The 22,909-nt window shown below is 37.7% G+C and overlaps 1 protein-coding gene and 1 pseudogene across 7 annotated transcripts in view; one reads left to right on the top strand and one right to left on the bottom strand.

Annotated features, from left to right (window-relative positions):
• Window positions 1-22,909, bottom strand: part of SESTD1 (SEC14 and spectrin domain containing 1) — a 151,012-nt gene that overhangs the window by 89,715 nt on the left and 38,388 nt on the right. For 6 of the 7 annotated variants that reach the window (XR_002083311.2, XR_002083315.2, XM_019460933.2 and 3 more), the window contains exons 2-3: window positions 15,225-15,304; window positions 12,142-12,250 (exon numbers count right to left, since the gene is read on the bottom strand). Coding sequence is in view for 4 of the 7 variants with exons in the window: in XM_019460933.2 (XP_019316478.2) it covers window positions 12,142-12,250; window positions 15,225-15,279 (164 nt within the window). In the remaining 3 variants the exon portion in view is untranslated. Of the gene's footprint in view, window positions 1-12,129; window positions 12,251-15,224; window positions 15,305-22,909 lie in introns of those variants that run through there. The other variant, XM_019460943.2, reaches the window with a different exon arrangement.
• On the top strand, window positions 4,978-5,969 carry LOC109273860 (etoposide-induced protein 2.4 homolog; annotated as a pseudogene).

Raw genomic sequence — 22,909 nt, 5'->3', positions numbered from 1 at the left:
TGGCTCAGGTCATGATCTCACGGTTCATGGGTTTGAGCTCCATGTCCAGCTCTGCATTGACAATCCTGAGCCTGCTTAGGATTCTCTCTCCCCCTCACTCTGCCCCACCCCTGCCTGCTAAGTAAATAAACATTAAAAATAGATAAATGAATAAAATGAGAGACAAATAAGGACATTACATAATGACAAAAGGATCCATCTGACAAGAGAATGTAACAACTATAAATATCAGACACCCAACACAGGAGCACCTAAATACATACAGCAAATTTTAACAGACATAAAGGGAGAAACCGATAGTGATACAATAGTAAAGGACTTTAACGCCCCACTTAGATCAGTGGATAGATGATACAAACAGAATATCAACAAGAAAACAATGGCTTTGAATGACACATTGGACCTAACAAATATATACAGTACATTCCATCCAAAAACAACAGAATACACATTCTTTTCAAATGCACGTGGAACATTTTCCAGGATAGATCACATGTTAGGTAACAAAACAAGTCTCAATAAATTTAGGAATAGGAAGACTGAAATCAAACCAAGCATCTTATCCTACCACAACAGTAGGAAACTAGTAATCAATTACAAGGAAAAAAAAAACAAACTAGAAAAAATACAAACACATGGAAGCTAAACATGCTACTAAACAACCAATGGGTCAATGAAGAAATCAGAGAAAATAAAAAAATACATAAAGACAAAACTGAAAACACAACAGTACAAAATCTTTGGGATATAGCAAAAGCAGTTCTAAGAAGGAAGTTTATAGTGATATAAACCTATCTTAAGAAACATAAAAAATCTCAAATAAACAAACTAATCTTGCACCTAAAGGAATTAGAAAAAAGAACAGGGGCGCCTGGGTGGCTCAGTCAGTTAAGTGTCCAACTGTTGATTTCAGCTTTGGTCACGATCTCACAGTTTGTGGGACTGAGCTCCTTTCACGCTGTCAGCGCCCAGCCTGCTTGGATTCTCTCTCTCCTGGTCTTTCTGACTCTCCCCTGCTCCTGGGTGTGCTAACTCTCTCTCTAAATAAACAAACTTAAAAAAAAAAAAAAGTTAGAAGGAAAGAAATGATAAAGATGAGAATGGAAACAAATGAAACAGAGACTTAAAAAAAAATTAGAAAAAGTCAATGAAACTAAGAACTGATTCTTTGAAAAGATAAACCAAATTGATAAACCTTCAGCAAGACGCATCAACAAAAAAAGAGAACTCATAAAATCAGAAATGACAAAGGAGGAGAAATAACAACTGACACCACAGAAAAACAAAGGGTTGTTGAGAATGCTATAAAAAATTGTATGCCGACAAATTAAACCACCTAGATGAAATGGATTAACTTCCAGAAACAATCTTCTAAGACTGAATCAGGAAGGAATAGAAAATGTGAGCAAACCAATTACTAGTAACAAAACTGAATTGGCAATCAAAAAACTCCCAACAAACAAAAGTCCAGGACAAGATGGCTTCACAGATAAATTCTACCAAACATTTAAAAAATAGTTAATAACCTATTCTTATCAAACTATTCCAAAATATAGAAGAGGAAGGAAAACTTCCAAATTCACTATATGAGGTCAATGTTACCCTGCTACTAAAACTAGACAAAGATAATACAGAAAAAGAAAAACACAAGCCAATATATTCGATGAAGATGGATGCAAAAATCATCAACAAATTTTAGCAAAACACATTTAATAACACTTAAAAGGATGATTCATCACAATCAAGTGAAATTTATTCCAGGGATGCAAGAACTGATACTCGCTAATCAATCAATGTGATACACATTAACAAGAGAAAAGATAAAAACCACATAATTATGTCAATAGATGCAGAAAAAGCATCTGACAAAACACAACATCTGTTCATGATAAACACTCTCAACAAAGTGGGTTTAGAGGGAACACACCTCAACATAATAAAGGCCATATGTTAAAAAAACCCACAGCTAACATCATACACAATGGTGAAAAAACTGAAAGTGTTTCCTCTAAGATGAAGAACAAGGATGTCCACTCTCACCACTTTTATTCAACACAGTACTAGAAGCCCTAATTTCAGCAGATAAAAAAAATTTTTTAAAGGCACCCAAATTGGTAAGGAAGAAGTAAAACTGTCATTATCTTAAGATGACACGGTACTATATACAGAAAACCCTAAAGAGGCCACCAAAAATCTATTAGAATAAATGAAATCTGTAATATTGTAGGATACAAAAATATACAGAATTCTGTTGCATCTCTAACATTAATAATGGAGCAGAAAGAGAAATTAAGAAAACAATCTCATTTACAACTGCACCAAAAAGAATGAAACACCTAGGAATAACTTTAACCAAGCAGATGAAAGATCTGTACTTTGAAAACTGTAAGAGACTGATGAAACAAACTGAAGGCAACACAGACAAATGGGAAGATACCATGCTTATGGCTTGGAAGAATTAATATTGTTAAAATGTCCATACTACCCAAAGCAATCTACTGATTCAACACAATCCTTATTAAAATTTTTCACAGAACTAAAACAAATAATCTTAAAGTTTGTATGAAACCACAAAAGACCTTGAATAGCCAAGGCAATCTTGAGAAAGAACAACAAAGCTGGAGGTATCACAATCCCAGATTTCTCACACCAGTAAGAATGGCTAGTATCAAAATGAGAAAACATAACAAGTGTTGACAAAGATGTGGAGAAGAGAACCCTTATGCTCTTAGGGTAAGAAGATAAATTGGTACAACCAGTATGGAAAACAGTATAGAGGTTCCTCAAAAACTTAAAAATAGAAATACCATACAGTCTTATAATTCGACTACAGGGCACTTACCTAAAGAAAACAAAAACACTAATCTGAAAAGAGATATGGAATCCTATGTTTATTGAAGAATTATTTACAACAGCCAAGATATGAAAACAACTCAAGTGTCCAATGAGAGATGAATAAAGAGGATGTGGTGTGTGTGTGTGTGTGTGTGTGTGTGTGTATACATACAACAAAATATTACTCAGCCATAAAGAACGAAATCTTGCCATTTACAACAACATGGAAGGACCAACAGTTATTATGCTAAGTAAAATAAACAAAGAAGGGACGCTTGGGCAGCTTAGTCGGTTAAGCATCCGACTTCAGCTCAGATCTCAGTTCATGAGTTCAAGCCCCACATCGGGCTCACCGCTATCAGCGCAGAGCCTGCTTCAGATCCCCTCTCTCTCCCTCCCTCCCTTTCTCTCTCTCCCTCTGCCCCTCCCCCCTCCTTCTCTCACAAAAATAAATAAACATTAAAAAAAAAGAATTTTAGGGGCACTTGGGTGGCTCAGTTAAGCGTCCAACTTTGGTTTAGGTCATGATCACACGGTTCATGGGTTTGAGCCCCACATCAGGCTCTGCGCTGACAGTTCAGAGTCTGGAACCTGCTTTGTATTCCGTGTCTCCCTCTCTCTTTGCCCCTCCCCCGCTCATGCTCTGTCTCTCTCGCTCTCAAAAATAAACATACATTAAAAAATAAATTTAAAAAAAGAATTTCAGGGCATCTGGATGGCTCAGTCGGTTGAGCGTCCAACCTCAGCCCAGGTCATGATCTCACAGTTCGTAAGCTTGAGCCCCACATCAGGCTCTCCGCTGTTAGTGCAGAGCCTACTTTGGATCCTCTCTTCCCCTTCTCTCTGCACCTCCCCCACTCACACACACACTCTCTCTCTCAAAAATAAAACATTAAAAAATATGGGGCGCCTGGGTGGCGCAGTCGGTTAAGCGTCCGACTTCAGCCAGGTCACGATCTCACGGTCCGTGAGTTCGAGCCCCGCGTCAGGCTCTGGGCTGATGGCTCAGAGCCTGGAGCCTGTTTCCGATTCTGTGTCTCCCTATCTCTCTGTCCCTCCCCCGTTCATGCTCTGTCTCTCTCTGTCCCAAAAATAAATAAAAACGTTGAAAAAAAAAAAAAAAAAAAAATTAAAAAAATAATAATACACAAGCCCCCTTTGCAAAATGAAAATGCCTGGCCCCTTTATAAAAAAAAAAAAATCAAAGAAAAATATGATATGATTAACTTATATATAGAAAAACAAAAACAACAACAACAAAACAGACTATTAAATACAGAGAGCAAACTGGTGATTGCCAGAAAGGAGGTAAGTGTGGTGGGATGAGCAAAATAGGCGAAGGGGATTAAGAGGTACAAACTTCCAGTTATAAAATAAGTCACAGAAATGAAAACTGCAGCATAAGGAATAGTATTGTAATAACAATGTTTGGTGACCAACTTTATCATAGTGAGCACTGAGCATAGAATTTTCAAATCATGATGTTATAAACCTGAAACCAACTATAACATTGTATGTCAATTACAGTTAAGAATTAAAAAAAAAATACTGGCAGTTATAAAACTAATTATGGGATTCAAATAATGATTTCACCATTTTAAAAAATTATAGAACTATACACAGCTGTTCTATTTCCCTTCATGTTTTTTAGGTCATTTCTATGACTGTTGCTAAGTGTGGTTCGTTCCTTCAATATGCATATAATGAACACATGAAGTCTTCAAATCACTTTACTGGCATTGTGGATATGGAGATAAATAAAACAGGGTTCTGCATTCAAGGACCTCACAATCTTTTTTTTTTTTTTTTTGTCTTTTTGAAGTAAGCTCCACACCCAGCATGGGGCTCAAACTCACGACTCTGAGATCAAGAGTAGCATGCTCTGCCCTTCCACCCAGGGCAGCATGGCGTGGCTCAGTTCGGCACCAGCCTGACTTCCCTTTGGCCCAGTGAAGCCCTGGGCATGCCCAGTGCTGGTGCAGCGGCCCCAGCCCTGGAAGCGCCGGGGAGGGAGCTGGTGGCGGGCCCAGAGAAGCCAGGAGGGGCTGAGCGGCCCATGGTGGGCAAGGAGCCAGGCAGCAGAGCGGCCATATCCATCATGATCAAAGATTTTGAGACGTTTCTCTGTGTAGTTCGGGTGGTGAAGAAATGGCTGACAGTGTCAAAACCTTTCTCCAGGACCTTGCCACGAGAATCAAAGGCTCATTCTGGGGAATCTGAACCATCTCAAAGCTAGATGCTTGGACTCAACAAAGAGAGAGGAGCTGTGTTGAAGAAGGGCAAGCAGTGTCGTGGCGCAGAGGAGAGCCCAAAGTATTGAAAGGAAGCAAGACAGTGAGCCGTGTATCATCAGAATTTTCCAGTGCTGCACTTGGAATGGTGGAGTATTCTGGTTAAGTCTCCTCTTGTTTTATCAAGTGTTTATTCCTGTGCTACATTCAGTAACAGCCCAAGTTACTGGTGATCCATCACTACATGGAGATGTTTGGCTGTGGCTAGAATTCTTCCTTACGTCCATGTTTGTACTTAGCAATGTTGTCAGTGCCATTTGGTTTAAAGACACAACTGATCTAGCATGATCCTGTATCAGGGAGGGAGCCTCACCCATTCCCTAGTGTCAGCAAAATTATTGCTGACATGCTCTTCAACCTTTTGCTGCAGGCTCCTTTCCTGATCCAGGGGATGATTGTGAGTCCCTTTCCCATCTACCTTGTTGGTCTGCAGGTTAGTCTTCTGCATATGTCCCTCCTCTACTCTCTATACTGCTTTGAGTATCATTGGTTCAGTAAGGAATTGAAATCCACCACTGGCTGTCAAACACAGAAAGGAACTGGCTGTACCACTTTGGATTTGGTTTGCCACTGGCTTTCCTCACAACAGTGCCATCCTCATGTATTATCAGCCTCTTCTCCATTCTCTTTCCTCTGTTCATAATCAGCACCAATGAAGCAAAGAACCCTGGCAAAGCATACCTTCTCAAGTTGTGCTTCTTCTCTTGGTGGTTTTCTTAAGGAACGGACTTTTCCACAAGACAAGACTACCTGTAGTCTTCCCTGAGTAGCTCAACCTCTGCTGAGAAATTCCCTTCACTACATCTGTCTCCTGCCAAACTGAAGACCCCTGCAGGCCACTGAGTCACCTGCCATCCAGAGGAGGGAGATGGGTGGGACTGGAAGGAGGCTGTAGGAGCTCTTTTCCTTATCAACTCCTCCACCAGGGAAGGCAGATCCCGTTCTGCCAAGGACCCTCTGCATGTTCCCTTCTCTCTGAGGAACTGGGATTTCTGTCCCTAGTGTGTATAAGGCAGAATCTTCCTGACACCAGTATATGGATTTTTAACACCAGTGAGTCTGAATGGACCACAGGTTTTTCTGCAGCTCTTCTCTAGCACTTGCCAGCCCCTGTGCCTGGACTGATTTGAATACTTTCTTTCTCCCTATGCCATTTACCCTCCCAACTCCCCTGCCTGCCTCCCACCACCCTCGGATGAATGGATTTTGTAATTCTAGCTGTTGTATTTTGTGGGACTGTTACTTTCGGTCGTTTTTCTGTGAAGCACATATATTGGATGTGAGAAGTAAAGAAGCATCTCATTTGCTCCTGGTCACTTGCTTTATAGCCATCTCGGTCTTATTTCTTGTAACTCATGTCAGATCTTGGTCTCTCTTGCTCCACTGAAAAAAACAAGCCTGAAGAGATAGGACAGGAAGAAGACCTCACCGTCAGATCTGGTGGGCTTTGAGGAGTGATTTTTTCTTGCCCTTGAAGGGGAAAAAGCTTTTTTTATCCAGTGGTACATTTAAAGTTCCCCAGTGGTAGGGATGTACCAGTTTTGGACAAGTGCCACTACAACACCGAATACTCAGAGAACCTACACTTTTTTTTTTTTTTTTTTTAACTCTGGAGGTCTGAAGTGTACTGCTGGCCACTGCCGGGTCTGTCTGGAATTTCAAAGGAATACTGGATGCTACAAATAGGAACTGAAGGTATAAACTTATGAAACCCATTAAGCCTATGATTGGGTGTTTTCCTGTCATTTTAAAGAGACTAAATATGGAGGAGGGAGCAGATGTCAAAACAACTGTCCAATTTTAAAACGTCAAAATGAAACGTGAGCTGGTCCCACCCGCCCCCCGAAAAAAAAAAAAAACTCGGATGCTCTACCAACTGAGCCAGCCCAGGTTCCCCAAAGACCTCACAATCTAAAAACAGACTGTAATTTGACTATACTGTAACACCAGCAGAAGTGAATAGGAAAAACTTTCTAAAGGGTCTCCTTAGAAAATTAATAATGAGAAAACAAGGTTAAGAAATGTGTTTTGCCATTTGTCATATGATTTTAAAAAGCATGTAGTCTAGGGGTGCCTGGGTGGCTCAGTCGGTTAAGCGTCCGACTTCAGCTCAGGTCACGATCTCACAGTTTGTGAGTTCGAGCCCTGAGTCGAGCTCTGTGCTGACAGCTCGGAGCCTAGAGCCTGCTTCAAATTCTGTGTCTCCCTCTCTCTGCCCCTCCCTCCCGCAAAATAAACATTAAAAAAAAAAAAGCAGGTAGTCTCATTATCTTATAATCACATTTCACGTAATAGTATTGAAACAAATTTCATTCTCTGTACTGAATGTGAATATGCTTCTGATCTTAAATTTTGAATTATGTAATAAAACGAGATTGACAAACTATTTGTGAGATTTTTGGTTAGTGCTAGTCTCAGTATTTACTTCTTTAATGAAAACATTTGTAGATTAATTTCTATTTCTTGTCTTTAATTCCATAAAGGAATCTCTTAATTATAGACTCACATAAGTTTCTGATCATGCTGTTTATGTCTAAAATATACAGCAATAGCTAAGAAAACAAAAGATAAACTTGATTTACCTCTCCTAAAATTTAACACTCAGGCTGGCCCAAACCTTTATTATTCTGTACTAAAACCTATGATTGACCTTTTACAGAAAATGGGGCAGTAATGGTTAGGCTTGAACTCCACGTAGAACTGACATGAGTTACTTGGACATAAACTTAGTATTTGATTTACACCCTCTAATTGAGGATCTGAAACAAAAACAGGCTTAGGGGAAATCCATGTGAAAAAGAATCAGGAAATGCTTCCATTCTCAGTTGTGCTGGGTTACCTGTTTAAAACAGGAACATATCCAAAAAGAATGAAATCTTGCCATTTACAACTATGTGGATGGAACTAGAGGGTATTATGCTAAGTGAAATTAGTCAGAGAAAGACAAATATAGGACTTCACTCATATGAGGAATTTAAGATACAAAACAGATGAACGTAAGGGAAGGGAAGCAAAATAATATAAAAACAAGGAGGGGGACAAGACATAAGAAACTCTTAAATACAGAGAACAAACTGAAGGTTGCTGGAGGGGTTTTGGGTGGGGAGATGGGCTAAATAGGCAAGAGGCATTAAGAAGGACACTTGTTGGGATAAGCACTGGGTGTTATATAAAGGGGATGAATCACTGGATTCTACTCCTGAAATCATTATTGCACTATATGCCAACTTGGATGTAAATTTTATAAAATAAATAAAAATAAAAATAAACGAATTCTCAAGATAAGGATTCAGATTTCTGGTTAATAACAGGCAGGTATATGGAATACTAAATGGAATAAATGAAAAAAAAAAGCAAAATTAAATAAATATATAAAATAGGTATATATCATATGGTGTCTCTAGTCATTAAACATAAGCATGAAGTACAGATAAAAAACTGAATAGTTTCTTTTCATTTTTACATAAGTTTTTAAAATCTATTAATATATTCAAAATGTTAATGTGTTCATTGCAAAAGGGAGACCACTTTGGGGCATGTCCTGTGAGGATGAGGCCACACAAGCACACTGCTGGAGCTGTCCTCAGACAGTCACAGCTTAGGAGGGGCCAAACTTTAACAGCAGAAAACTGGGAGACACAGCAGGTCACACAAAAAAATTAAGACATACTACTAAAAAGGACAACTTTCTAGATACATGCTGAGCACATTCTGATAGGGTAAACTTAAAAATAGTTCTGGGATGGGGGCGCCTGGGTGGCTCAGTAGGTTAAGTGGCCGACTCCGGCTCAGGTCATGATCTCACGGTCTGTGAGTCTGAGCCCCGCATCGGGCTCTTTGGTGACGGCTCGGACCCTGGAGCCTGCCTCCAATTCTATGTCTCCCTCTCTGTCTCTCCCTCCCCCACTCACACTCTGTCTCTCTCAAAAATAAACAGACATTAAAAAATTAAAAAAAGAAAAAGTTCTGGGATGGAAAGAGGGATGGGTAAATGAATAGACATGTGATCAAGTTCAATATTGGTTGGAGACTTCTAAGTGATGGGCATAATGGTATTTACAATTCTTTAAACTTTCTTGTACATTTGAAATATTTCATAATAAAATGTTGGGGGGATTATAATTTAAAAGCAGTTTTGGGGCGCCTGGGTGGCTCAGTCAGTTAAGCGTCCGACTTCAGCCCAGGTCATGATCTCACGGTTCAAGCCCTGTGTCGGGCTCTGTGCTGACAGCTCGGAGCCTGGAGCCTGTTTCAGATTCTGTGTCTCCCTCTCTCTCTGCCCCTCCCCAGCTCGTGCTCGCACTCTGTCTCTGTCAAAAATAAATAAACGTAAAAAAAAAATTTTTTAATAAATAAATAAATAAAAGCAGTTTTGAGGGGCACCTGGGTGACTCAGTCAGTTAAGCATCTGCCTTTGGCTCAGATCATGATCTCATGGTTCATGAGTTCAAACTCCACATCAGGCTCCATGCTGACAGCGTGGAGCCTGCTTTGGTTTCTCTCTCTCTCTCTCTCTCTCTCTCTCTCTCTCTCTCTCTCTCTCCGCCCCCTCTCTCCTGCACTTCCCCCACTCGGGTGCACACAATCTCTTGCTCTCTCAAAATAAATTTTTAAAAAACATTTTAAAAAATAAATAAAATAAAAGCAGTTTTGAATGGCAGACATTCTGAAGGAGAAAAGTCAGTTTTCAAGACTGCACCCAACAAACTGATCTCCAGATTTGCAATGAAGAGCTCAAAAACACTCTAGTTCTCTAAGGAAATGTCAAGTACTGATACAGAGCTGCCAACTCTGTTTTTAAACACCCAAATTATAGAAGACTGTTCCAAGAACACCGAAAGTTAACAATTCAGTTTTCACAAATACTTGAGAAGGCCAAAACTTAGCAAAACAATTTTCAAAAATAAAGTATCCAAGTATTTATTTTGCCTTGCTAGAGTAAGTTCTTTCATTTTGCTTCAATTCATAACTTGTCTATTAGCCAGCAGGTATTTGTGGATATGCAGAAACTGATTCATAATTCACAGAGGACTATTATGTATATATTTATGTAAGAAAAAGAGAGAGAGAGAGATTTTAAAAGTGTAGGCTACTTTTGTCCTCCATTGTACTTGCTGCTTGCACATCCAGAGTGAATAGACAGAGGATGTGAGTCAAACTGCTGGTGCCTTAGCCGGCCTCATCTACCCAGTGCCTCTTACAATAGGGGCATTCTACTGGGCTGAGCATGATTCTAGCATACATAAGCAAGCATTTTCTTATCATAAACTTAATCACTAGCCAAATGTGTCTTCTGGAACTCAGCCTCAGTGACATGTTCCTCAAGTGTCACTGGAGGAAAATCTGCATGTTCATGGAAAAATAGTTTGTATGTCTCTAATTCTAATCCTTCCTTGGGCATTATTCAAGGATAATTTTGACGATCAGTAATTTGTCATTACAATCCAACTTCAGAACCTCACCTCACATAAAATACAACTACACTGTACTTTATTCATGTGAAATATGAAGAGCTCTGGATCGGTGTCAGCAAAGGTAGATTCTAGTCTCAGCTCTACTACTAACTAGCTGTGTGATCCTGGGCAAGTACCTATAACCTGAGTTTCAATTTCCTCACCTATATAACAAGGCAATTGGTTCAGATGGTCTCTAAGTTCCCTGACCACATATCTATGAATCATGGATACTTTTTCCAAATTTGTTAGCAGTATGTCTAGCTAGTGTTATTTACCTAGAAGTAATATGTTGTCTAATGGTGAATAACACAAATAGCTATCAGCAGCTCAGAGGACTAGGAAGGTTATCCAATACTAACACGCTGTGAAGTTTGAGAATTTTCCTTTCCAGAAAGTAAAAAAAAATGAAAATTTTCACTTGAAGACCTCTATTTCCCCAAAACGGAAAAAATAATCAGCAAGAGAATCATTAAATTATAGACCATTATTGGAAAGAGGTGTAAATAAAGTCAGTTGTTCTAAAATATAGTTTTAACCATGATCTCTAGAAGATGGTTTAAAATGAAATAACCTATTACATAATAGGTTGCAAAATACAGAACCAGAATACAAAGAACTGTTTGCTCTGACTAAAATATTTAAAATTCACTATCTGGACGTTAAAAAGCATTAAAGATAGTTTTGTTCCCTTTGCCACCTCTATATTTAACAAACAAACAAAAAAATCTCTCATTCTCATTATTTATAGCAATGGTTTACAAATCTGACTGTGCATTAGAATTATCTGGGAAGTTTAAAGGATTTTTTAAAAACGTCTGATGAGCAGACCTCACAAGTACAATTTGATCGGAATCTCTGGAGAGCATTAGAATCTCCCAGGCATTAGAATTTGGAAAAAAAAAAAAAAAAAAAACTCCAGGTGAGTCTAACATGCAATCAGACTTCAACCCTCAAATATCACATATGGGAGAGGAAGTTGGGAGGGAGCTTGTTTTTATTGTTGAAGTGATGGGTCAGCTGAAGCAAAAAGGAAAGTTTGTTTTGTCTTCATCCAAGAAATATAGGAGTTAAAAATCCAAGGACCTTCAAAGTAAAACAAACATTTTTGGCATTTTTAAAAATAAAAATGTTTTTAAACTCCTAATAGCCTTCCTCAGTATATTAAAACCTACCAATTTATATCTGTAGATATATAGATAGATTATATATACATAGATTTAGATCTATATCTATGGAGTAAAATAGATGTTTAAATAAAAAATACTTTCTACCAAATTCTGTTTTCTCAAGTTGCATGGTATACAGATGCTCAATCTGTGTATTCCTTAAAAGCTGCAGTACATACATTTTGGAAATCTGTATCACATTATTCAGTGTATTAAGAGCATACAATAATTGTTTTATATGGTGTTGTATCAGAAATGATTAATTCTAGTGTTTTTAATTACAATGTTACTAATAAAAGCGGGTAAGATAGCAATGCGTACCTTAGTAACAGGAATCATTAGTAAATGAATGACAACATATCAAAATTTAAGAAAAGACACCTTTAGAGTCACCTTGGAATGCTGAGTAGGTAGTCTAAGGTAACACTCAGCTCATCCATATTTGTCTGTTCCAAGCATAATGGAATTGTCAGAATGAGGCCACTTCGTCGGTCCTTTCCTCCTATTAAAAGAAAAAGATACAAATATAACATGTAATAGATATTAAAGCACTAAATAAGTGTTTGAACCCAATGTTACTAAAACAAAGAGTGTTTATGATAGAAGTAAAAATACTATCTAATAGTTGTTTATCTTATATATTGTAAATGTTTATAGTAGTATAGCAAAATTATACAAATTTGAGAAAAAAGAAAAAAAAATTCACCCATGAAATCTTCAGTTAAACATAGCAATTATCATTTTGTTCAATTTTCTTCCAGTCTGTTTCTTGATATAATCAATTCATCGAGCACCTATTGCATGTCTAGCACTATAAGCATTATGAGGAAAATAAATTTCCAATCAACCTAGGAAGAAAAGTTTTATGTCATAAGAAATAAGAGTATAAAATACAAATTCACTGGGTAGGCTGTGTATAAAATACATAAAGTATTACAAAAAATGACTCAGAAAATGGAGAAAATGATAACAGCTGTTATAAAGGTGCAAAACTTTATAGAAAAGACTTAAGAAGAATGGGTAGAATTTATTAGCTAAGCTAAAAGAGTATTAGAGTAATCTGTGACAAAGAATGGTCTGAGTTAACTCACAGAGGTCAGACAGGCATTCTGCGTTCACAAGGAGAAAAGTCCCGCCCAGCTGAGAAGAGCACATGGGACCTGGATATAGAAGCATGAAAGCCAGGCAGCGGAACACACTCCCACTTCGTGTACATGCAAGTCCTCTTCAATTTTCCATCAACATTAAAATCTAGCTAATACTGGGGCTCCTGGGTGGCTCAGTCAGTTAAGCGTCCAACTTTGGCTCAGGTCATGATATCACGGTTCGTGGGTTCGAGCCCCACGTTGTGCTCTGTGCTGACAGCTCAGAGCATGGAGCCTGCTTCGGATTTTGTTTTTTCCCTCTCTCTCTGCCCCTCCCCTGCTCATGCTCACTCACTTGCTCTCTCACAAAAATAAATAAAACACTAAAAAGGTTTTTTAAAAATCTAAATAATACACACAGCTTCTTTAAAAAGTTCCCCATGTGACTTCCACACTGAAGTCCGTTCTCTGACCCCAATGACATTTATGACAATTTCAGAAGCTTAAAAACCAGCAAATACTAAAGGTAAAAACGTCATATGATCGCTAGAAATCTATCAATAAAAACTGAAAGCTGTGAAGTGAAAAAAACAACGCCTGTGAGTGCCATGAGGGCAATTCATGACGTACCTACCATAAATGACCTTCTTTTATTAGGTTACCCATATAAATTAACAATACTCAACCAGTTTGTTTAACCTGAATAAATGTAATTTCAAATGGTTCAACTTAATAGATAATCAATAGTGACTTCAACTACTCATGGTTTTGTTCAGGTTTTACTTTTTAAAAACCCATACCCATGAGTATCAAAATGTCTCCCCCAAATGATTTTGGTTTAAAAAGTTTTTCTCTATTATTAAAAACATTTGAAAATTATTGGTTGAAATAATTAACAATCAATAGAGGAAGTCTAGAGGGAAGGCCTAAGGGAAATTTTCATTTGCTCCTCAAAAATCGCTAAGCTTTATCATTGCATTAAGCCAAATGTGCAAAAAGGTTCATATTTGAACCACAGCATTCTGACCCACTATGGAAATGTCTTCAGAGGACAGGTCTAACACTCAGGACCACACTTAACCTCACACCCTCAAGTTTTCGCTAAGGGACAATAAAATAATCACTAGAGTAAACAAAAAGAGAGAAGCAAAGACGAAAAAGACTTTCAAGGCAGATATGGCCAACCAAGTCATATGTTGCATAGAGTCGAGTGTCATAAAAATGCAAAAATGCCACTAATAAAAATTATGAAAGAATAATAATATCCATTTTTGGCAACAGTGTAGGCAAATAGGCATTTTCATACACGGTTACAGGAAACAGAAATTCAAACAATATTCTTAGAGTGTAATCTGACAAAACTTAACACAAATTTAAATACCAATTCTCCTTAATACTTCCACTTACGGGAATTGATACTGCTGAACTTGTACAAAGTACACAATGAATAAGAATGTTTCCTGTAATACCATTAATATCAGACAAGAATGGTGAAAATATAAGTGTCAACTGGTAAGTTTTTTAAAAAAAGGAAATACAACAATACTAGTGAAATTCAAGAACTTATTTTACCCTTTATAACATACACTAGAAAAACATGCCAATTTACAGAGGGATACAATACACTTTTTAAAAAGGACATTAGGACATTTATAGCCTAAAGATCAAGACAATTCTGATAGGATCTAAAGTGAAAAAGAAAAAGCACGATGATAAAAAAAAACAAAAAAAACAAAAACTCAAGTAACCCTTAACAGGCAGGCCACAGCGCCTATTCCCAACCGCATGCAAATTTACTCAATGATCCGTAATTCCAGAAAATCACTATACTCAGCGTACCACACTACTGCTCTCATACTAATACGGTACCTTGCAGTTTCTCTTTGATTCTTAGCGGATACACGCTTCTGGGTTAATAACTAGAGATAAATGCAAGCCTGTACAACCAAGTTCAAACAGTGCAAAGTGAAAGCGATGCAGCTGATACTTCCTAACTCCTCCAAGTGCACTGAAACGATCTCATGGAAGATGGAAGACAAAAGCTAGGATGCAGGATATCATACCAACTAATTCTATATTTCAAAAACAATTACTTCAGTACTGGCTAGTCAATTATTCTTGGCCAGTATTATTTTTATATAAAAAGTGAGATATCATGACATCTACCTTGTAGAGGTCATTTTAATCAATTACAGAATAAACACTGGCCTGCCAAGTACCAACAGTGACAGAGGTGGCTCGCACAGTTATCCATTCTGATTAAAAGAGGTCTCAAAATATCTCTGAGACAAAACCTTCACAGAAAAATGCAATTCTGTCAAACTTGTCAAAGAAAAAAAGTTTAAACAAATTTATACATCAAACACTTCCAATTTTAAGAAGAAAACATACCTGAAAGGAAGGCAAGCTTTTTCTTCAGAATAGGTAATATTACTGAGGCCTCCATTTTACTCCAGTAAACTTCCTCAATTCTGAAAACAAAGAAAGTTAAAGGTCAACTGCAAGATCATAACTATTCTATGAAATACATACTTATGATGGCTTATCCCAGGGTGTCTCAATTTCAGCATTACTGATATTTTGAGTCAGATTATTCCTTCTTTTTTGTAAGAAATGTCCTGTACATTGTATTTGGCAGCATCCCTGGCCTCTTCCCATTAGAATACCAATAGTATCCTCCCTTCTAAGCTCGAACAACCAAAATGTCTCCAGACATTGCCAAATATACTCTGGTAGGTAAAATCACAGCCATTTGAGAATCACTGGCTTAACTGTTTTTTTCTTTTTTGTTTTTTTTAAGTAGGTTCCACACCCAACGTGAGGCTAGAACTCAGGACCCTCAGATCAAGAGGCACATGCTCTACCAACTGAGCCAGCCAGGCACCCCACTATCTTAACTGTTTTTCAGAGCAGTACTCTTGGGCTACAACAGTGTCTAGCACATAGCAGTAACTGTATAAATTACCGTCGAATAGAGGAATGAACTACTCAATCTTTTCTCTATTGCTCTTATTATACGACTTCCAAATATCTGACTTCAGTTCCACTACTAAATGTCTGTGTCTGATTTCTCAGATTTTTGCTTCTTCATATCACACTGTAACACACCTTATGGTCATGTTTACCTCAAGACACTTCCTAATACACTGTTTCAATTTTTGCCCCCACTGTTAACTGTCTCCATCTCTCCACATTCTGAATTGTTTTAATTCTCCAGGAAAAAATCTGCTTAACCCAGTTGATTTTTCCTACTGAGGAATTGGTTTGGTTCCTACCATATTTACTGTTCTTGGTTTAATTTTCTAGTGTCCATTTGGCCACAGTCAGGGGTTATGGCTAAACACAAAATGGGACTATCCATACAGCAAGGCCTAAGGACAAGACAGCTTCCCTTAAAAGGGAGCTTTAACATGGCAGACACCTGGAGGCTTAGACAACCCAGTATATTGTTAAAACAGGATTCTGAGGTGAGGACCTTTAAAACAAAACAAGAAAATTAAAGGTTCAATTATATTATCCACCTATACTTAATTGCATGTCTAAGAGAGTGTTCTCCATCACATTTTATCCTTCCTGCCCCACCCCTCCTCACACCCACCATCACAATACTGTGGCAGTTACTTACAATACCCCATGAATTTGCATGTTATTTAGTTAAGCCATACTCTTTTTTGTAATAGCCTCCTCTTTCTTTTTAAATTGAGATAACTGACATATAGCATTGTAGTAGTTTAGGTGTACAACATGATTCAGTATTCATATTTATTGCAAAGTGATCAACACAGTCTAGTTAACATCTGTCACCATACAACTGCAAAAATTTTTTTTTCTTGTCAGGAGAATCTTTTTAAGGCCTACTCTCCTGGCAATTTTCAAATATGCAATACAGTATTATAAACTATAGTCACCACAAAGCATACTTTGTGACTCCACATGAAAGTGTATTACTTATTCGGCAAATAACTGCAATAAACTTATCCCATTTCAGGTACTGTGCTATCAGCTAGAGCTAAAAACTCAAGTCACAGCCCTGCCGTGGGGGAAAAAATGCAGTCTTTAAGAAAAAAAAACCTCAGATATTAACAAAAAAGAAAAAATGTAGCCTTAAAATTTGTCAAATAATGACTAAGCAAGATTAAAAAAGTGTATTATTTTACAGCTTTTGTGCATACAACTAAAACAGTATCACCATTATTTGTACCTCTCTTCACGGAAAAAATGCTGTCAAACTATATATATTCTTTACAAGTTATATTACTGAATATTTGTTTATAACCCGTTCATTTTTGTTCAGCATCAGCCCCGGCTGAATACAATTGGTAGGAAAAATGATGGAAAAACTCACACTATGCATTTCAAATCTGAAACTGGTAGTACTTTATGTTTCCAGATCAGTATCTTGACCTGATCAATCAGTTCGCCAGCCCTACAAAAACCAGACAGCTCAGATTCACATCTATGGTCCCTTCTCTTGTGACCATTGTTTCAGAGACCAGATTTGAAAGCTCAATGATGTCGGGGTTCAGAATGAGTTGCCCCAAGATATGCCCCTTGCACAATTATGTTGAGCTAAAACAGAAGACACAGGAAAAAACTCTGACCTTCCCCCAGCTGCCTAAAATAACTTCGATAAAGGGCCTGCTCCAGGAAGAGAGCTATCACTATTGATAACCACATTCTAATATTAAGTCAAGGCAATAGACAGGAACTTAAACTTTATTTTTTAATATTTTATTTTTAAGTAATCTCTACACCTAACATGGGGCTTAAACTCACAACCCCAAAATCAAGAGTTGCATGCTCCATCAAGTGAGCCAGCCAGGTACCTGAAGTTTAATCTTTGATCAAATTTTCATATATAGGGATGCCTGGGAGACTCAGTCGATTAAGCATCCAACTTCGGCTCAGGTCATGATCTCGCGGTCTGTGAGTTCGAGCCCTGCATTGGGCTCTGTGCTAACAGCTCAGGGCCTGGAGCCTGCTTTGGATTCTGTGTCTCCCTCTCTCTCTGTGCCTCCCCCGCTCACACTCTTTCTCAAAAGCAAATTAAAAAATTTTTGACATATGTGTGTATAATATACATGTATATATATATATACAATATATTTATAGTTTATATGTATAATGTATACATGTGTATGTATATATGATATATATGTATATATCATATATACATACGTGCTACTATCTTGATTCATGCTAAGGCAACTTTTGCCTACCATTGCTTCTGCAATCATCAGTGCAAATGGCAAGTGATGTAAGAACTGTTATAAAAACAGTTTTGATCTCAGAGAGTTGTGCAAGCTGGAAGTAAGAGACCTGCTGCTCTAGGACGTCAATGGGATGCTCCCACAAAGGAATTTCAGCCCTGAAGGGGTAATACCAATACAAGTACAACTCAGTCATAGAAACAGAACTGGCTTCCTAATCAGACTTTTCTTTTGGCACGGATGCACAACCACCTGCCTTTGACTCCTTACTATTTTGAGCCTACTTTACCATCCTTATCAATTCTGTGAGCTGTATAATATCCTTCCAATAAATCCCCTTTCTACTTAAGTTAGCTAGAGTAGCCTTCTCAACTAGTCAATGGAGAAACTCGATTGATACAGGAAGCAAAACTCCAATTTAGAGTTGTAGATGGTGTCTGCTTTTTTAAATCTGTTACCATTTATTCTGAATGAAAATGTCCGTCAATACTAAGGTTTTCAGCCTTGCTACAATAAAACCCAATTAACCAGTACCCATGAGAAAACATCTGGAATTCCTAGGATCCCACAAGGCCTAAGAAATGACAGCTGCCGCTGACCCTTAAAGTAGCATCTGCGTTATCCAAGGTTTACAGGCCAAGTTATTGATTTTTACACTGAGAAGTACCAAATTTTTCACCATTGTATTCTCCATATAAAGTGAAAAAGGAAGATGGTCTCAGTTCCCAGTCTAGATGTACCTTCACACACTATGATATCCAGAAGCAATCTTATTTTTTGTCACTGTCTCCTGAGATGAATGCTTTATTCAAACTTTCCATTACTTTACTGAACCACCACAGCATGACGAAACACTAAATTGTTTTTTTTCTTTTTTTTAAGAATATGTTGAAACTGATGAAGTAGCTTAAAGTAATGAGAAATACAGTTTTGGGGTATGTAGGTCAATTCAAATGACCTGGTGGATAAAATGCGAAGCAGTCAAGAAATGAAAGCTGTGATGTTTACCCTTCTAGAGTCTCCTTTCCATCAATCTTTCACTGCTGTCACAAGAGAAGAGTAATGAAAAATGATTACTGTACTACTAGCTCCAATTAAAAATAGTTTTTCAAAAGTTATTTTAAAAATGTTTTTAATGTTTATTTATTTTTGCGAGCGAGCGAGCGAGCTGGGGAGGGGCAGAGAGGGATACAGATTCTGAAACAGGCTCCATGCTCTGAGCTGTCAGGCTTGAACCCATGAACCATGAGATCATGTCTTGAGCCAAAATTGGACGCTTAACTAACTTAGCCACCCAGAAGCCCCTCAAAAGTTATTTTAGATTTTGCTAGTCATTAGCACAGACATAAATAACAAAAAACAAATTTGCCTATCTCTGGTCATCTTATATATCTCACAGATAGTTAAAACAGTGAACAAAACACAAAAAAATCAAGGAAAATCTTGCAAAATACAACCATCCAATACCATCACCACAATAAAATGTAAAATGACACAAAGTCATGGCTGTTCTCTAATCGTATAGTTATAGATCAGTATTTTTCATAAGATGCTTATTCAACCAAAATATATCTGAGTGGATTATATTCTCAAACAAGGAATGAAACCAATGATGAATATTTACCTGACCTTAATTAATTAATAAAGCAAGGGAAAAAACGTTCTTAAAAACTTGCTAAATGAAGTTAAGAAATGGAAGAATTAAACAATTCAAAACATGCTTAATGAAAATGTCATATATCGCATACGGTCATTTAAAATGACCTATTTTGGGGGCACCTAGGTGGCTCAGTCAGTTAAGCGTCGACTTCAGCTCAGGTTGTGATCTCGCAGTTCGTGGGTTCGAGCCCATGTTGGGCTCTGTGCTCTGAGCACAGAGCCTGCTTCGGATCCTCTATCTCCCTCTCTGCCCCTCACACGCTCTCTCTCAAAAATAAATAAACATTAAAATAAAATAAAATGACCTATTTTGTTACAATTTATTAAATATGAAAGAAGCAGAAAGTCAGAGTTTATAGCAAATAAGGTGCCTTAGAGACAAGTGAATATGAAGAAAATATTCAACCATGACTGCAAGTTACCTTTAATCAAAAGTAAAAAACAAGGAAGTAAATTATCATCATTCCTAGATGCAAAATAAATTCTATCTAAAACAGAGAGAGCCCTTTATGGTTACAGACTATGAATTCTGAGAACTAGATATGTAAAGGAAATGAAGTTTCAACTGATATCTGTAAACATCTTCTACTTTGAGTATCTCTCTCAAAATCTTGGAGCATTAAAAGAGGAAAATTGGGGCAGCCAAATAAATTGCCATCTTGCCCCCCACAGAGCAGAGACCAAGTCTGAGAGATTTATCTTTGTATTCATTCATTCATTCATTCCTCATTTAACAAAATGGTAGTAAGCACCTAACAGATCAAGACAATGCTAGATGCTAGACAGACCTGGCATTCAACAAGTATCTAATAAATGAATGTATAAATAACGAAACAAACACTAAAGTAAAGCACCCTAGGAATCCTATCATTATCACAAGTACCTGGATGTCAACACCTTGTGGTGTTGCAAACATAGGATCACATGTACATGCTCTTCCTTCAAAGCAGCTTTTCCCAATTTCTTTCTACTGGGACAGTCTCACACAGATCCAGCAGGTATATAAATTATTGGGATGCTGGAGAAAGGCAGGTCTGTGATGGTGCTTAGATGCACATCAATGGTGCTACCAAAGGGCAGCCAGTAGAGGGCAGCAGAGGATGTGCTGAGTATCAGGAAAAGAGAATTGCAAGCCTTTTAATCAAGACTGGGCAAATTACACTTCATAAGAGATTGTAATTGATGACATGAGTGGGTGCACTGGAACTCCTCTCTCAATAAGTATAAATCAACCAGTTTATTTGGAAAATTTAGTTAGATTCTTCGAAGAGCTTTAACAACCAGTGAAAACCCATTAGGATAGCCTAAGGCTAACTAAATCATCTCTAATAAGTCTACATCATGTAGACACATAATGGCAATGAACAAAATCAGAATGCAAGCTCCTTAGCCTGCAGTTCCAGAAGAAATACTACAGCTGTCCTTAAACTCAGATCAGAATACCTCTGTTGTTACGAAATAAAAGCAATTGTGGAGATGGAAACAAGAAAGCACACATATAGATCCTCACTATCTAACTGGGTTCACCATATGTGTGTGTGTGTGTGTGTGTGTGTATATAATATATATATATATATATATATATATATATATATATATATATAAAATGCAGAAATAAACATTACTCAACTTTACAATGATACATCAAAAGCAGATCACAAGCTGAAAATGTATGTAATTTTTCATTATGGCAGATGCCAGTGTATGATTATTAACTGGTTTTACAACAATATTGACAGTTCTAAATGGAAGAACAACAATCTTTTTGGATACAGTTTAAATAAAAATGATAAAATAATGGTTAGTTTTGACCAAAATACACATTTAGACAAAATTGCAATTCCTCTAAATAAAATTGAAAGCTAAAGTATGGCCATATAACACCACTTTTACAGATGCATCAGGACCTAGTTTATTCAAGGAATAATGGAGGGAGAAAGGAAGAAAGGTTAGAAAGAGAAATATTTGAAGTTTGCTATGAAAATATCAATAATCTATCTGGAAAGAAAAAAAATTTTTTTAATTATTTTTTTTAACGTTTATTTATTTTTGAGACAGAGAGAGACAGAGCATGAACGGGGGAGGGTCAGAGAGAGGGAGACACAGAGTCTGAAACAGGCTCCAGGCTCTGAGCTGTCAGCACAGAGCCCGACGCGGGGCTCGAACTCACGGACCGTGAGATCATGACCTGAGCCGAAGTCGGATGCCCAACCGACTGAGCCACCCAGGCGCCCCGAAAAAAATTCTATATTAAGTTCAGCTTGAACATTAAAAGTCCTATACTGTAACTTAACTTCAAAAATTCAAAAACCTACTGCTAATGGTAATGATAGCCCACCACTTAAAAACTCTTTTCAAAAACAATAAAAATAGCTATTCCTACACCACCATTCTAGCCCTATTTTTCGAAGGAGCCACAGACACTGATGTCTACAAGGTCAGAAACGTAAGGAACTTATTAGCTCCTTAAATATTTCTCTACAATTCTAGCTATTCTACCAAACCTTTAGCAGCTCCAAACTTCCATTTTGAAGGTCCAGCTTTAAAAATTCTTTAACACTATTAGTTTTTCAAATCTCTGGCTCCTCTTCTCCTTATATTAATTCTCAGGAGTTTGGCTGCTTCACCAAAACTGGGGAGGCAAAGGAAAAAGGAATATTGCTTTAGAGAATTACAGAAGAATAGAATTCCAGGAAAGTAATTTCTGGCATCTCCAGCTATAGAGTACCTCCTGGCTAGAGCCTCTTCAGAGGCTTCCAAAGCTCTCAGATGAGCTCTCTACCTGCATGGCTCAGTCTTAAACTAACTCCAAGAAGCCTGGGCCACTTCCATTTCCAAGGCAATGATTAAGTCTACTGAGGTCACCTGGCTGGGTAGGTCTCTCTCCATCATCAGAGGAAGATGCATGCACAACCCTAATAACTTCACAAACTCATGGTCTCATTTCTAGATCCCAACCCCTCTTCACCTGCCATTGGCGTCTCCTGCCCTCCTCTTCACCTCAGAATTTCTCTGAGTACTCACCAAACTCCTCTCTCCCAGCCTTTATCGTAGACAGAAGTGTTCTTACTCTCTTTGGCAAAGACATACATGCCTTTCATTGAGCTGATCTCAGACAAAATCCAATATCCCAGATATAAACAGTTTAACAGATTTGAACAGAGGTTCATTACGTATCATCAGATTCCTAATTCCAAAGAATTGGCA

Source organism: Panthera pardus, unplaced genomic scaffold, assembly GCF_024362965.1.
Source record: "Panthera pardus isolate Hobbes unplaced genomic scaffold, ASM2436296v1 HiC_scaffold_10, whole genome shotgun sequence".
Classification (NCBI taxonomy): domain Eukaryota; kingdom Metazoa; phylum Chordata; class Mammalia; order Carnivora; family Felidae; genus Panthera; species Panthera pardus.
The sequence above is the reverse complement of the archived record's forward strand: the minus strand, read 5'-3'. Positions and strand labels throughout refer to the sequence as shown.